The sequence below is a fragment of the Euprymna scolopes genome, chromosome 20 (assembly GCF_053919585.1).
Source record: "Euprymna scolopes isolate OS-2025 chromosome 20, ASM5391958v1, whole genome shotgun sequence".
In the NCBI taxonomy this organism is placed as follows: Eukaryota; Metazoa; Mollusca; class Cephalopoda; order Sepiida; family Sepiolidae; genus Euprymna; species Euprymna scolopes.
Window position 1 is genome coordinate 64,481,765 of NC_136501.1, and position 17,254 is coordinate 64,499,018.

At 31.6% G+C, this 17,254-nt stretch overlaps 1 protein-coding gene and 1 pseudogene across 15 annotated transcripts in view; both read left to right on the forward strand.

Moving 5' to 3' along the window:
- Nucleotides 1-17,254, forward strand: part of LOC145241450 (mitogen-activated protein kinase kinase kinase 15-like) — a 391,615-nt gene that overhangs the window by 236,093 nt on the left and 138,268 nt on the right. For all 15 annotated transcript variants that reach the window (XM_080104421.1, XM_080104425.1, XM_080104411.1 and 12 more), the window contains 8 exons: nt 1,350-1,435; nt 3,483-3,578; nt 5,191-5,269; nt 7,981-8,114; nt 9,481-9,608; nt 10,791-10,894; nt 14,432-14,570; nt 15,805-15,866. In XM_080104421.1, coding sequence (XP_079960547.1) covers nt 1,350-1,435; nt 3,483-3,578; nt 5,191-5,269; nt 7,981-8,114; nt 9,481-9,608; nt 10,791-10,894; nt 14,432-14,570; nt 15,805-15,866 — 828 coding nt within the window. The remainder of the gene's footprint in view (nt 1-1,349; nt 1,436-3,482; nt 3,579-5,190; nt 5,270-7,980; nt 8,115-9,480; nt 9,609-10,790; nt 10,895-14,431; nt 14,571-15,804; nt 15,867-17,254) is intronic.
- Nucleotides 3,169-3,287, forward strand: LOC145241722 (5S ribosomal RNA; annotated as a pseudogene).

The following is a 17,254-nucleotide window of genomic DNA, read 5'->3' on the forward strand; positions in this document are numbered from 1 at the left end:
AAGACAAAGAATTGTTTTTTAGCATTCGGAAAAAATTTTTCTGATTTTCATACCAATTCTGATACCTCTAAATGTTCCAATTCCAATTCCAATTAATCATTTCAACACTAAATTAAAACATATGATTCCTAATTGTTTTTACTTGGGGGTCACCACTTAAAAAAAAAAATTTTTTTAATTCTTTTTTTTTTTTTTTTTTTTTTTTATACTTGGGGTTCACTGCTTATCAAGTAAAAAAAAAAAAAAAACCTTTTTATTTATGACTTAGGGGTCACCACTCATCAAGGGCCAGAGGCCACTCTATAATAAGGGTTAATGTGCATTATATAGATAGTGAGATGACACCGTGATGATCAGTAATGGTGGAACTTGGATATGGTTTAATTATAGAAGAGGATGACTCAACAAGAACTTATTTACATTAGACTTGAAAATGACCATGTTATAGTTATCTGGGAAGTATCCCCACATTATTGTGTTCCACGGATGGACAGTTCCAGGAAAGAAACTCTGTTCATGGAATTTTCATTTAATTTTAGTCACAGATATGATCAAATTTATAATAAAAAAAAAGTGCAGAGCAGCTCTCAGGTTCTGGGATTTCCCTACACTGTTCTGAGATGATGAATTGGAATCAGGAATTACACAAACCAAAACTTTTTAGTATATCTGAATTGGAATCATCAAAATTTTGTACTTATTTTCTGATACAAAAAACAAATTCTTTCAATTGTTTTCCTTTTTTTTTTTTTTTTTTTTTTTTTTTTTTTTTGGTCATTTTAGTTTAAAACTTAATTTTCCATTGGTGGTACCAATAATAAAATGAAAAATATTTATTGATTTTAATATGCCAGTAAAATTAAAATCTATAAATCACCTTCCTGCTTCCTCTTGCCACAAGTGTATTTTTTACATTTGCAAAAGTATATGCATATTAATCTGGAAAAAAAAAAAAAAAATCAACACTATCGCTAAATATTTAGAGATTTTGAAAGAATCAGAATCGGTAATTTGAAACAGAATAATGGTATCAGAATCTGGAAAAAAATATTGGAATCGTCCCATCACTATTGTCAATGTAGCCATGCCCTCTAGGATATTTATTATGCGACAGAGATTTTCCATCTGCAGGTCACTGAATAGCATAATCTTTGCAGGTGATTTAGAATTACACTCTAATGACAATCAATAGTGTCCTTTCTTCTGGCCAGGTGTGTGTCTGTGTCATCCTGCTGGATGACATTTCCGCTACACCTGAGCCAGATATTAAACATATATAGCTTTGTATGGTATTGTTAGTGGTTCTTTTGAAAATGCTTTTGTTTATGAATTCTTTTTTTATCTCTCAGAATATTCATTTATGGAATGTCACTGATCAGGATGGCCAAAAGGCCAATGACTGGACGTTTCCTGTTGATACAATTAAAAAAGTTAGGTAAGTCATTGGTCTATTATCTTTCAACTTCCGCATCGGCTACAAACTGCGAAATACGTATTTTTATATTTCAAGTCTGTTTCTCTTAAAAGTGTGAACATTTCTCTTGTGTAGTAAATTTGAAACAAAGGAGATAAAAAAAGAGGCTGCATTACTCATGTTTGAATCTTAATTTTCCTCCTCCAGCTATGAGTAAAATAATTATTTTGTGTTCAGTTAATTGTTTAATGCAAATATTGTGCACCTGAGTTAAATAATTTGGCATGAAAGCTTTTGAAAAAAAAAAAAAAATGATACATGCACATATTTATCCAGACAAATGAGTTCTTGCTTTGAACTTCTGCCATTACGTCTAGCTGAGTGTTACCACTGTCTATCAGACATGTATAGGCAATGTGATGATGTATAAAGTGAAACCTGGCTAGTGAAGGTTGAGGACATGCGTTGCATGGAGAGAAATAATATGATAATGATACAATGGATGTGTAATGTGAGTCTTAAAGACAGGATTAGTTCTGATGACCTCAGAGGAAGATTAGACAATAAATTCCGCTACTCTTTATCTATGCCTAAACCTAAACGTAGATTCCATAAACAAAGTTTCTTTCTTGAAACTCTTTCGTTTGCCTGCTTTCTGGCTGACTACAATATGGCCGTCTTCAAATCCAATGCAAACAAGTTCTTGATGAGCCATTCCACTTAAGTTAACAAATTTACTAAATCTCTACTACTAACGATTACTATGATTCAGATACTGTACACTCTTTAACCATTATCCTCGAGTGGCCTCTGGGCCTTGATAAGTGGTGACTCCTATGTAAAAAAACAAAAACAAACAGTATATGGAGATGTGTGCATGGTGTCACATTGAAAGAATGGATGAATTGTTGGGTTAGTAGATATAGAACAGTTGAAGTAGCAGGTTAAGTTGACAGAAGAAGGCCAAGCAGATCTTGGGAGAAAGTGATAAGGATGGGTTTGAGAGAAAGAGGGATAAATAAAGACCTGACCAGAGATAGGTTAGTTTAAATATCAATTTTTAAAAGATGTCCAATGCATGCCAACATATCAAATAGACGTTAAACCAAATATGATGATCATAAGGGAAATGTGTACAGAACAGGAGACTTTGATGGTAGGACCACATTGTAAGAATAGACTTCTTAGGTTAGTTGATGTAGAATAGTTGCAGTAGCAAATTCAGTTGACAAGTGAGTATGATGATGATGACGCTCCCGCCCCCACACACACACACACACAGACATAGAGTGGAGCCATGACGTTAGGAAATTCATCTTGGTTTCAGCTTTTTTTCATGAATTATTTACAGTGTTAGTAGTACTAGCAGTAGTGGAGGTAAAAGAATAAAACAGGAGGGGGTCTTTTTTGTATGTCTTTGAAAAGATGGGGGTCATCCGACAGGGGTCTATTCAGATCATTTCAAAATATACACACAGTGGAGCCATGGTGTTGGGAAATTCACCCTAGTTTCAGTTTTTTTTTTTTTTTTTTTTTTTTTTAATGAATTATTCATAGTATTAGTAGTAGCAGAATTAGACACTAGGAAAAGGGACATTTTTGCATGTCTTTGAAGGATGGGGGTCATAAGACAGGGTGCTATTCGGATCATTTAAAAATTTATCTCTTCACTGGTCAAATAAAAAGGGAACGAAATTATTCACTCCTTGAAAACAATTTATCTTCGGATTTTAACCAAAGCAGATACAGAATATATGTATGGTACAATCATGTTGAAACACACTGGTTCTCGCCAGATCACCAAAGTTAAGCAACATTGAGCCTGGCCAGTACCAGATGGGTGACCATTTGGGAAGACAAGGCGCTGTATGTATCTTCTGGGAAAGTTAGGTGTAGGGCCAGTACAAAAAGAACTCCCAAAAGCATCTACAAAGTTGTAGTGGGCCTATGCCCCTTCAGGGGCTCAAGGCTTGTGGGTGGGTACAAAATATACGCACTCAAAACCAAACCCTTTCTTCTGTCTCATGTTTTTGTTTTAATTCTTTCTTTTTGTTGTTTTTTCTTTCAGTTTGTATAAAAGAGATTCCCGTGCAATATTTCTGTATGTGGAAGAAAATTCTGATGATTTTCATATTTATTTCTCTTCAACAGTGCAAGCAGATGGGTAAGTTAAATTAAGCTCTATACTAACATATTTTGTATGAATGTGTGTGTGTGTATGTATATATATATATATATATATATATATATTAGGTTGGTGCAAAAATTATGTTTTCTTTATATACAGTTGAATGTCAAAAAACGGCATTATTTTTGCACCAACCTAATATTAGTGTTGGGACGAATAATTGGGAATTGAAAAAAATCGGAATATTTTGTAGCATTAGAACCAGTATTGGGATCAGAAAAATGTGTGCTTATTTTCCGATGCCAAAACGATTCTTTTTATTGTTTTTATTTCTTTGTTTTATTGAAAACTTACTTTTTCACTGTTCGTGTTAATGATGAAATGATAAATATTTAATGATTTTAAACTACCAACAAAACCAAAATCTATAGGTCACACCAATAAGTGATCTTTACGTTTGCATAAGTATATGCACACATTACATGGATTCTTACAGTAAACCGACCCCTGCCATATACAAAACCTATTCTGTTTAGAAATTTTTTAAAGAATCTGAATTGGTAATTGTATTGGAATTTGGAACTTAAAACAGAATTGGTAATTTTGTCAGAATTGGAAAAAATATTGGGATCGTCTCATCACTAATATATATTTGGAATAAATCACATATTTGTATAATAAAAATATTTTTTTGTGATTTCTTTTAATTTTCTGCTGCCTCTAAAAGAAAAAAGACAAAAACAAACCCATATATATATATATATATATATATATATATATATATATATATATATATGAGTTTGTTAATTTTTTAATTTTTTTTTTAAGGTGGAGAAGTTTAAATAAAATCACAGAAGAATATTATTATTATACACATATGTGGTTTATGCAAAACATTAATTTTTGGTATTCATTTTACATATCCCCAAAGAAAATCTAATAAAGTTAAATCACATGACAAGGTGCATTTTGTGAAATTATTCATTCATTGAATTTATCTCTCAATAAATTGATTGTATCATTTGCAAATGCTGCTTGGATGTCGGTCTCTTTAAAATGAATTGCTAAACCAAGGTAAACTCAAAATAAGAGTTGCAAATTTAAAGTTTGCCATCTCTAAAAACATCCTCTTTATGTAGTGAATAATAGGCTTTGAGTATGTCCTATAAAAAATCTGAAGCAAACTAATAATTGAAACAAAAGTTAATGGTTGATTAGTTCAATGTGATAAAGAATGTTAACAAAAAATTAAAAATATTTAAAGAGTCTAAGACTCGTCTTGCTATCACAGGAAGGAAAAACTTTTCTTTCTCCGTGTACCTAGCATCAGGTAATTTTCACAAACAGAGCTTCTTTGCAAGGACTCTCTGCCTGCAGATTCCAACATGGTCGTTTTTGAATTCAATGTCATCAAATTCTTCTGAACTGGTCACTCCAAGTAAAAAAAGATTTTTTTAATTTTACTTTTGCTTTATTTACGTTAAATTTTTTAAAAATAATTTATAGTTTATTCATCTTTTATTTTTTTGTTTAATGATTTATACTTTTTTATTTATTTAAAAAAAAAGTCTGCATAATGTTTTTTGCCTGTTATTGATGGAGATATAATTAAATAAATTTGATTTTTTTTTCTTTGTTCTTTTGACAGGTTTTATAAACTTGTCAGTGAAATGATTGCTGATGAGGCAAATCAGTTGGAGGTTGAAGAAAATGATGGCTCCCTAGAAGTAAGCAACTGATTGTTTTCAATAAATAAATTTTATTAACGTTTAGTGAAAAAAAATTACATGTATTTAAATTATAAACGGATGAGCATTACTTTGAATGCTTTCCTTTTTTAACTTTGAACTTGAATTCTTTCCTATTTGAACTTACTTTTTTTTTGTTTTTGTTTTTTTTTATATGGAGGTCACCACTTATCAAGGCCTTTGAACTTACTATGTTTCAAGCTGATTGCCCTGATTTTATTTTAAACTTGACACTTAATAAAATTGATATGAAAACATATAAATAATAAATAATAATTAAATATACTTAGTTTAATATTTTACTGCACTTTCACAATATCACTAATCATTTTTAGTTTGTTTGAATTTTTGTTCTTGTCCAGAATTCCCTCTGTTAAAAAAAAAAAACAAAAATAAAGAAAAATCTAATGTATGCACCCGTGATAAAATAAATATATCATATTTCAAAATTCACATAAATTGATCAAGTAGTTTTATTTGTATAAAGGAAATCATGTTTAATCGATTAATGGGAATTTGTAAGCATTACAAAATAAATCTGGTAAGTATGAACTATTATTGAGTTACTTTCATTGTTTGTTGCCATTTTTCTCTCCCTTGTTTTTTAAAATGGCAGGCAAGACAGTCGTTCCTTGGATGCTCATAAAATTTAATTTTCTTATTTAAAGATAAAACTACTTCATTAATTTATATGATTTTTGGAATATGATATTCTCATTTTGTCATAATGTGTACACCATAAAGATTTTTTTTTTTTTCTTTATTTTTGTTTTTTAATATGGGTGAATTCTGAATACGAATCAGAACTTTGTTCTGGGGGGTATCTCTACAAAAAAAAGTTTACATCTAGAAACCTGAAACTGTACAGGAATTGAAGGAGAACATAAGGAATACCCTATCTCAAGCGATTTTCATTAAAAAAGACATAACATTAGCTGGTAAAGTTTTTTAAAATTTGCAGTTGAAAATTTATCCACGGTTTTCCAACTTATGTAAATATGTGCGCTGCAGCATGTTTTGCTAGTGCATGTGAATTGTTGGATGCTGGGCCGAAGGAAGAGGGGGATAACATAAAACTGAAAATATCCCTGGCCAGAGTCAAACCACCCAAAAGATATTCTCTTTGCTTGAACAAGTTTAATGGGAGAGTCTTGCTGGGAGCAGCTTTGTAAGAGAAACAATGTCTGAAGACCAGTTTAATGTTATTTGAGCAATTGCGTATCATCGTCTGGGAATCAACACATGCTGTGTCCAGTTTCAATTGCAAAGTAAACCAAGACAAAGAATAGGAAATAACTCCAACTCATTTGGTTTTTTGTAGCAACAACATTTATTTTCTCATTTTCTCTTAACTGCTGTGACGTCTCTCTTGTGATCATCTCGAGTGTCTTTTATGCCTCACACGTGATCGTAAACGTTATCCATGTCTCTCACGTGATTGTTCTTTCTTTTTTTTATAGTCTTCTTTTCTTTCTCGGTAACAACATTCTGTAACATGCAGTAATGTAGTGCATCCAGGCTATGTTACTGATGTTACAATAAAAGACCAGAGTCGGTCAGGCATGAAGAGCCTTTGGAGGAGCAAAAATCGGAGTTTGATGTTGGCAATTGGTCCTCTGGAGAACTAAGACACAATTCAGCCAATGACCTTCTCCTGGCCGAGTGGCTCCCGTTGCAATATTTTTTGTATAAATATGAGAGTATAGTTACAAAAAAATGGAAGGTTATATTTATAGACAGGAGTGATAAGAACCAACCAATCAGATGAAACCATGCCCTGCTACCAACCAATCAGAAACCAGAATCACTCCATAAAATATACAGAATCTAGAATTGCTGAACACAATTTTTTTCTTCACACAGGAAGGAACTTTGCTGTTTGTCTTCAAGATTTTACAATTCAAGACTTCTTCAGATTGTCTACCTACTGGAAACTCTTTGTTTTCGTCTGCAAACTTTTACAATTCAGAGCTACTTTGGATTGATACTGCCATTTTGTTTGGAACAACATTTTTCTTCTCTTCTAAAACTTAACAACTCTTGGCCAAAGGACTCTGTAAGCTTCTTGTGTGTGTCCGTCTGATCAAAATTTGCATGTCTGGCATTCAATGTTGGTTGAGTGTTACTTATTCAAAATAATAAACATTGTTATTGCTGTTTATAAATTGGACTTGTTTTGTTTTGGATGGAGAGTTCTTAATTGCAACAATGAATGGATTGATAGATGGCCTTGATCCAGTATAAAAAAAAAGACGAACACTTGCATGTTCACAATGACATTTCAGGCTTTTTCTTTTCGCATTGGTTTAGACTTCAAAGTAGGAAAATGGCTATAAAAATTAAACTAAAGACATGAGAATCACAATTTGACTAGATTATTTTTGTTTGCATTGCCTTGGGCAAAACTAGCAGGACTACCTGTTTTTGCCTCGCTCTTGAATAAGAAAACAGAATAATTAAAGTGTGACGTCTTTCTTTGTAAAATTTGTCTCACATTACTTGGACTGTTTCTCTCTCTCTTATTCATGCACAAACTTTTGCAACTGCTTTGCTAGAAAGAAAAAAATAATCACCTGACATTTTGCTAAAATGAATCCATTCAGAATTGATGTTGATTACATGAAAAATATTTTTGTCTAAGAAATTATTGTTAAAAAGTTGCCTTCTTTCTTTGTTTTTTTTTTTTTCAGTACGAATATGATTATGATGATAAAGAGAGAAAAATAATACTTGGTCGTGGCTCATATGGTGTTGTGTATGCTGCTCGTAACAAGAAGACTCAAGTTCGGATTGCCATTAAAGAAGTCCCAGAAAAAAATTTGGAGTATGTTTTAAAATGATTGTTTTTTTTTTTGTTTTTTTTTTTCCTGAAAATTATAATTTATTGTTACTGGGGGTTGATTTAAAAAAAAATTTTTTTTCTTTTAGCGCTATTGTTTTTTATAACACATGGAATTCCAGGTCACATGACAACAGTGATCAACCATTTTTTTTTTTTTTACTGAAAATTATGTTCTCTATTTTATTGCTATTGGGATCAATTTTTTTTTTCTTTTGTAACACGTGGAGTCTCAGGTCACATGACAACAATGATCCACCATTGGTATATGGTCACCCATATAAAAGGCATGAACTCGAATGTATAACAGTCGTTTCATCACCACTAGATCAGTTCTGTTGAAGTGACTTTGAGACAATCTGGTGCTACCAGATCAGGCTGTCTGAAGATACTGGCTTCCTGGCCTAAAATGCACTACACATTGATGTTATTGCTTTTTTTTTCTTTTTCCAAACTGTGCATGTAATAGTGAAGTAACTGTTGTGCAATCCCAACCACACCTCTCCTGAATTAGCACTGCTCGAGTCCTGTGGCAAGGAGAAGTCGAGGATGACTGGAAACAATGCAGAGATAAGTGGAGAGAATATAGAAGACCTGTAATTCTCAAATGGTCATCCATTTTAACAAATTTATATATTTTTATTTTATTTTAAACTGAGCAGGCTCTGTGTTGCTTAACTTTCAGTGATCTAACAGGAATCTGTGTCAATGTGATTATGCTGTATTGCTTTTTATATATCATAATTGAAAACTGGATCTTTTTCAATTTAATTAATCCTAATGGAATATTCTGTGGAAACTAATTTTAATGGTAAAAACTGTTTGATAAAATTATCCAAAGATTATTTGCCGCTTGTCCAGAATTCCTTCCAGTGGAAAGGAAAATCTGTATGATGTATGTACCTGTGATGGAAAGAAAATATTGTACATAAAATTGTTTCTTCAGATTGTTTTCAAGTTGACATTGTGATATCATCGCTGTTTGTTTAGCCACAAAATTTGATTTTCTTATTTAAAAATAAAAGTACTTAATCAATGTATGTGATTTTTAGTGTATGATATTTTCTTTCCACTGGAGCTCATACAGCATATGCATTTTTCTTTATTTTTGTTTTTTTCAGGGAGGGGGAAATTTCTAGACAAGTACCAATTATTTTATTAATATTCAATGAATTAATTCAAACTTTTGAAAAAGAATTCTCACCTATTAACATTATTATCAAGATCATAGTGTTTTTTTGTTGTTGTTTTTTTTTGTTTTGTTTTTTTAAATATATAAAGGCTTAAAAGTTTTATATTGCCCATAAGTGAAACAATTTAACCCTTTTTCTTTTTTTTTTTTCATTTCTAGGGAAGTCCAACCTCTTCATGAAGAAATCAAACTCCATTCCCATTTATCCCATAGAAATATTGTGAAATATCTTGGCTCAGTCAGTGAAGACGGATTCTTTAAAATCTTCATGGAACAAGTTCCTGGAGGTGATGTTTGAAAAACTTCCATTTTATTTGCTGGATGGTTGCAAAGTTTGTAGTTAATCTTTTATAATAGTGTTCTTATTTGGTTGTTATTCTTACAATATTTCAACCTGTGTAACCTCTGACCTTCTTCAGGTGCATCTTATTGAACTCTGAAATTTGAACAGAACTTTGAATCTCTATTTAATCCACAGAACTAGCTTGTTCTTGTTACATTAGCCATGACCAGGTAGAAATCTTCAGTAATTTGCAATTATATGAACCTTCGGACTCCAAAAACGTCGAGAATAACATCCAAGATGAGAAGAGTAGTCCTAATAATACAAATTAGAAATCCTTACCTCCAAAATATGATTTGTTCATCTGTGTGATAATAGAAATGAAAACTTGTGTTAACCTGTTGAATCCTTATGGGGATGAAGCATGGAAAATTCTGTGTAGTTTAATTGGTGTATATATTTTCATAACTTATGTGTGTGTGTGTGTGTGTGTGTTAGCATGCGTGTGTTACAGATCAGAAAAACATTGGTACTGTTGGTTTCAAATCCAAACAAAGGGGACCTATATCTGTTTCTGAAAAAGAGGCTGAAGAGAGTCCGATATAAGCGACCAGATATTGGTCCTCTTTGTTTGGATTTGAAACCAACGGTACCAATGTATTTCTGCTCTGCTGTAATACATATATAAATAAATATTGCACTCTTATATATGGATAACGATACGGCTACATTCCAAATTCCAAGGTTTTATTCATCTTTATTTTTTTTTATTTTTTCAACATGTCAAAAGTTCCATATGTTTTTTCAGCAACTGTTTCATTACATAGAACTAATCAGTTATTTATATGTCAATAATACTCAATTTATTCATCGTAGACTCCTCAGAAAACTAGAATTTATTTACCTTAGAAAGAAAAGAAAAAATATCAATCTGTATAAAATTTTGTAGAAAAATAACGTGTTTTCTAATTGCCACATATATTTATTTTAAATTATATAAACTAATCTCAGAAATACCCCCCCCTTAAACCACTAACAGTGTTATTACATGACCCTCTGATTTATCAACTTCAAATATTGAAGATTAATTAATATTTAATATGACAGAAGCAGACATCTGGGATCCTGACCATTTCTATTCATATGTTCTCAAACAATTTTGTCTAATTTTATTTATTTATTTCAGGGAGTCTATCTCAATTGCTCCAAAATAAATGGGGTCCACTGAAAGATGCTGAGAAAACAATTGTTTTTTACACAAAACAGATTTTAGAAGGACTTAAGTATTTGGTATGTATTAATATTTTTCTTTTGATTGTGTAATTCTTTTTTTTTTTACTTTTCATTTCAATGTTTTAATTTTTTATTTTGTGATTCAAAACTTTATCTTTGTTGAATATCAACCCCTTGCTTATAAGATTTTAATTATTAAGGAATCAGCAGTTCAAACAATTACAATCACCCCTTGTTGGTCCCTCAACAAAAGGAGGGTGGACCTGTAAATTCACCCTTGTCCGTTCGTCTGTTCACACGTTTCTTAATAACTATGCCTTGGAATTTTTAAAAATTTTGCACAAACATTAAACATGATATGAGTAAAAAAAAAAGTAACAGAATGGATTTTCCGGGAAAGCTCCGATTGCAGTTTTGCATGGTGCTGAACTCAAATTTAAATATGTTACGGCCTTGGGGACTTTTGAGGCTAAATGGAGGGAGGGGGGGGGCAAATGATGGACTAAGTCATTTTTTTTTTCATGGTGCAAAACTCAAATTTACATATGTTAAGGCCTAAAACTGCACCGTTTGTTCATTTTCACCAGGATTTGATGTCCCCTGGAGACTTTTGGGGCTAAATGGGGAGGGGGGGGCAAATGTTGAACTTAGTCAATTTTTTTTTTATGTCTCGTTCACTATGCACTCACGGGGAACCATGCATGCTTCACTTGTTCATTCTCGGCTAGCTTCCCAGTATCTATTAACCAACTATAATCTAAAGTTGGTTACATTCTTTTTATACTAATTTATCATTATACTAATCAAGTGAATCTATTCTCATAGAAAAATTGATGTTTTATTCAACCATCTTTGTCTTGTTCAGTTAAAAGCCAAAAGGAGAAGACAGAGAGAGAGAGAGAGAGACACTTAATTATAAGTGCATGGCTTCCTTTATTTTAATGCTCATCAGAACTTCTTAAAACATGTCTTTCCAGCTTCTTTGCTTCTCTGAACTCCCAACTGCACATTCTTAATCATCTGATGACATAACTTTTGCTAAACTTGTTGTTTCCATGACAGGGCTTCTTCTCTCTGAAAGATCACCTGTTTGATATTTGTTGATCCCTTGTCTACAATACATCCTGTTTATGACCAGCCACACTTGCTTAATATATTTGTAACTAATATATGTACTAGCTGATATACCCAATAATATATATCATTCATCGTGTCTTATGCATTTTGTCAATTTTCTTAATTCAAAACATACATTATTCTTATTCAGCTGGCTTCCCAGTGTCCACATTTTGTTTGCTGGACATGGTGGCCCAGACAGAGAGTAACTAGCTAAAATAAAAAATATATAACATTTTTATTCTAATTTATCATTATACTAATCAACTAAATCCGTTCTTTTATAAGAATTGATACTTTATTTGACCATGCTTGTTTTGTTAGCCTGACAAACAAAGAGAGAGAGAGATACTGAGGTTGTAAGTGCATAATTTAATTAATATACACTATCTTAAAAATATGTCTGGTTGACCCAAACATTCATACCAAACTATTCAATTGCAACTTCTATGCTCTTAAACGATCATCTGGCATAACTTTTGGCTAGAGCTGATTCCTGATTCTCATGATATATAACCTCTTTGTCTATAATACATCCTGTTTATTACTTTCCTCAGCACAAACTATTTTAACAAATAATAATGATGAGTGCAAGTGGTGGATGTAAACTCTATACAGCCACAAAGGATGAAGATAGCATGGACAACATTTAGCTGCTGCCCTTGATAGTATCGCAAGTTATTCCTCTTAACATCTGGGATTAGTTGTATGGCAGCTCCTCTCTCACCTAACTGCAGCACAATGGTAGATCGACATACAATCGTTTCACTTTTTTCATATCTCGCAAGGAAGTTTTCACATCTTGCATATTTCTGGGTATTACTTGTGAATGTAAAAAAATAAATATTTATATTTTTATAAGTATGTGAAATTGTTTCATATATAAGTATGAATTTTTAGTTCTTTTCTATATTATCTTTTGTTGTTTATGTATGAGAACAGTTTTAAAAAAAAATCGATAATTCTCGTAAAGTAGTGAAACGAACACACACATTGTTAGCTTAAACTCTTTAATTTTTTTTTTTTTAAACTTGTAAAGGAATCATTTCTTGTCATTACATATATACTAGCAGGCTGCCCGACATTGCCTGGCTGTAAAATACACATAATATTATTTTTTAATTTTTTTAATTTATTTTTTTATTTATTATTATTTTTTTTAATGCAGAATTCTTATTATAAACAGAAATACCATTAGTATTAAATGTAATGATAAATTCCTTTTAGAAAAAAATGAAATAAAAAAAAACTGGAAAGAAACTGAGATGTGCATGCGAGTATTATGCTTTTTCTAAGCAGTTCACTTCTTGTAAGTAAAAAGAAATACTTGAGCTGAGATCAAAACTAAAACCTAATGACAGTGAGTCAAGTAGGATAACAATAATACCAGCTTGTCATGACTTTCATGCACAGTCGTGAAACAGTTGAAAACAGATAAAAATCCAGAGCCATCCCACATTCCAATTTTTCAATTTTGACCCCTTAGCAGCCCTTTTTTCCGGATTAAAACAGATTAAAAAGTTTTCCACGGATCTGAATTCTCTATATACCAAATTTCAAGTCTGTAGATCAAAAATTTAACATTATGAAGTCCAACTGCCACTTGAGGATAAGAATTAATGAGACGGAAATAATAAACGTGATTGGAGGAGGAGATTAAAATAATTAAAGGGGTGAGAAGAAAAGACCTCAGGATCATGACGTATACTTCTGTAACATTAATTCCTATATTCGAACAGCCCTTGGCCTTCATAAGTGATGCATATTTTTCATCTGTATAAGAATGCTTTAGATAGCGGGAGGAAGGGCAAATGATATAAATAAAGCATGAATGTTAAGAAAAGTGGTTGGAGGATAAGAATAATGTATATAATTAAAAGGAAGAGGAGAAGAAAGAGGCGGAGAGAGAGAAAGACGGTTTATTATGACATTTTAAGAGAAAGTCATAAATATTTTTTTACTATTGTGTTAATTACTTATCAAGAGCAAGTTAACAAATTTATCGAACTTCCATTACTATTGATTACTATATTGTCCTTTTGACTGCTGTACACTCTTTGACCCATATCCTTGAGTGGCCTATTGGCCTTGATAAATCGTGACGCCTATGTAAAAAAAAAAAAAAAAAAAAGAACCATTCAGAAATAAGGATTAATCAAACAGGAATGATTACCAGACAAAAGATGGGGAACACTATTGGAGTCCTAATATTAACAATGGTATGAACTGCATTTAATTAGTTATAGGGTGGCCTAAAAAGTTGGTGATTTGGATTTGAGAATAACCAAGAGGTAATCAACAGAGAAGCCGTTTCACAAGTGGGAAGTCTTTGCCCGACATTTGAATTTTTGATCTACAGACATGAAATTTGGTATTTTAATTATTATTCATGTAAATGTTGTCATATATATGCATGTGGGTGTATTTTATGTGATAAAAACTTTTTCATTAAAATCTATTTCATTTTCTTTGTTTAAGCATGATAATAAAATCGTCCATCGAGACATCAAAGGGGATAATGTTCTCGTGAATACATACAGTGGTGAATTAAAGATCTCTGATTTTGGAACCTCAAAGCGATTGTCCGGAATCAACCCGAATGCAAATACATTAGCAGGTATGGAACTCCAAACTAATTATTTTAAACATGCACTTAGGCATGAATTGAAAAATGAAAAAGTTATTTTATAATGATTATTTTGGGGTTTAACTAAAGTGTTAGAAATTTTCTTGAGTTAGTTATTTCTAACGCTTTTTTTTTTTTTTTATAGAAAAGAACAATCTTTTGTAGCAGAACACCCTTCTGTTTTTTGGATGAAGGCAATTAAAAACCAACAAGTTATTGCATTCAAAAACAAATTATATTCAATCATAATTAAAAATACCATAAAGAGTAAAACTTATGTCAGTTTGAAGTTTAGTAGTTTCCAAAACGGTTTTTCTGGAGACTGTTCTTTTTTGTTGAAGAAAATTAGGTAACAGAGGTGAGGAGAAGCGTTTTCATTTTTTTCAGTAAATTCTTTTTGATCTCTTTTTGTCCAAATTCTCTTTTTTTTTTGGGGGGGGGGGGTTATATAGCCTCTCAGGTAATAATGGGTAATTTGCATAAAGTCACTTATTCAAATTGCCCTAAAAAGTCGTGTTAAGAATATTTCCAACAAAAGTCAAGGCAGAAAATGACATATTCCAAAAGATTTTATTGCTTGAATGTTTATACATGTGAACATTATATATTTATGATGAAAATTATGGAAATAATATTCCAAAACGATGGAACAAGGAAAAACCAAAATCATTTTTATATTCATCAATGTTTTGTTTTTATTTCAAGAATTCCTCAAGATGATTGATTTGAAGAAATAAAATACAAGTACAATATTTGAAAATATTTGGTGTGTTTATGACATTTCTTTTGATTGTGTAATTCTTTTTTTTTTTTACTTTTTCATTTCAATGTTTTAATTTTTTATTTTGTGATTCAAAACTTTATCTTTATTGAATATCAACCCCTTGCTTATAAGATTTTAATTATTACGTATATCTTCATTGTTTTTTCAAACCATAGCTGTTAAACTTCAATATGTGTAATGCATTTATGGCATGGAATTAGTGATTTTTTTTTTCTTTGAAACAATACATTTCTTCAAATCTATCATCTCAAGAAAGTCTTGAAATGAAGACAAAATGTTCATGAATATATAAGTAATTTTGGTTGGGGGATTTCAATTGCTTCAGAATACTTCTGCCATTTTTTTTTTTTTTTTTTTTTTGCTTTTACATAAATTATTTTTTTATTTTTAACAATTGAAATGATTTGCTTATATTAAGTCTATATTTTTTAATCTTTTCAGGGACAATGCAATATATGGCACCTGAGGTTATTGACAAAGGTGTCCGTGGTTATGGACCACCTGTAAGTATTTTTTTTTTTTTTTTTTGATATTAAATGCTTTTTATCTCAACAAAATTGGAACAGTGGACAACCAATGTTGTTTATCAATGATTAAACCAGAAAAGAGAAAGATATTTGTCAAAATAGGGAGAAAAGAGAAAATAAACTTAGACTTGAGTCGACCAATAAATGACTGCTACTTGGTCACATGATATGAGACTTTAGTTATTATGAAAAAGAAAACATAATGATTAAAATTTAAATATCACTTGCTAAAACAAAACAAAAAACATTGAAAAGTATAAGAACATTAAAAAAAGTAATGCCTCTGACCCACTTCCGACTGTTTCATCTACAGGGTGGTCAAAAAGTCAGGTAACATGTTAAAGGTAGAAAAAACAATATGATCCATTATAATCTTTATTCGTTTAATATTATTTGTTTAAATATTTGAGTGTAATATATAAACTACCCCTCCTGATTTCTGGCTTTGGGGCTATGTAAAGGATAGCGTTTATGGCAAGAAGCCTGATACAATAGCGTCTTTAAAGTTATTTATTGAAGAGGAGATTGCGCGGATATCAGCTGACATGATTACACTTGTTACACAATCAGTGGTTAATCGCTTCCAGCGATTGATAGAGAGAAATGGACGACAATTAACAAAATAAACATATTTCATGTTTGTTTCATTTTATATTTCAATGTATGGTACTTAAATATACGTGTATTGCTAATATCGTTTTTCTTTAAAATGTTACCTGACTTTTTGACCACCCTGTAGTTGAAATTTTGCGTGTGCAATGGTTTATATCTCCATGAGTTATATGGCTCTGAACTAATTATGGTTTCTGATTTACAGGTGTTTGAATTAAATCGGGTGTGAAATGGATAAAGTTGAGTGTCGTGAAGTGATCTCATTTTTGTATTTGAAAGGATGCGCATCACAGAAGACATGATGAAATGAAAGAAATGTATGGTAATGATGCCCATCGTATAATCTTGTAAAACATTGGCATCATTCAAACATGTGGAAACAGCTTCCAGATCTGGTCGCCTCCCTTCTGCCATTGATAAGGCATCTGTCGGTGAAGTTAAGGCTGCTATTTTGAAAGATCAGCAGGTGACTATTCAGCAAATAGCCCCAAAAGGTCAAGATTTCTAAAGGGTCTCCAGAAACTGCCATTCATGACCATTTGCATATGCATAAGATGTCTGTCAGATGGATTCCCAGGTTGCTGACACATTTTCAGAGATGAGAATATATCTAGTGTTCAAGGATGAATTTAGAGTCAAAGTTTTTGAAAAGACTGATTACACCAGATGAAATCTGGGTCTATCGCTAGGCTCTAGAAACCAAAGTCAAACCAGTGCAATGGGAGCACTTGAACTTTCCACTTGCAAATGCT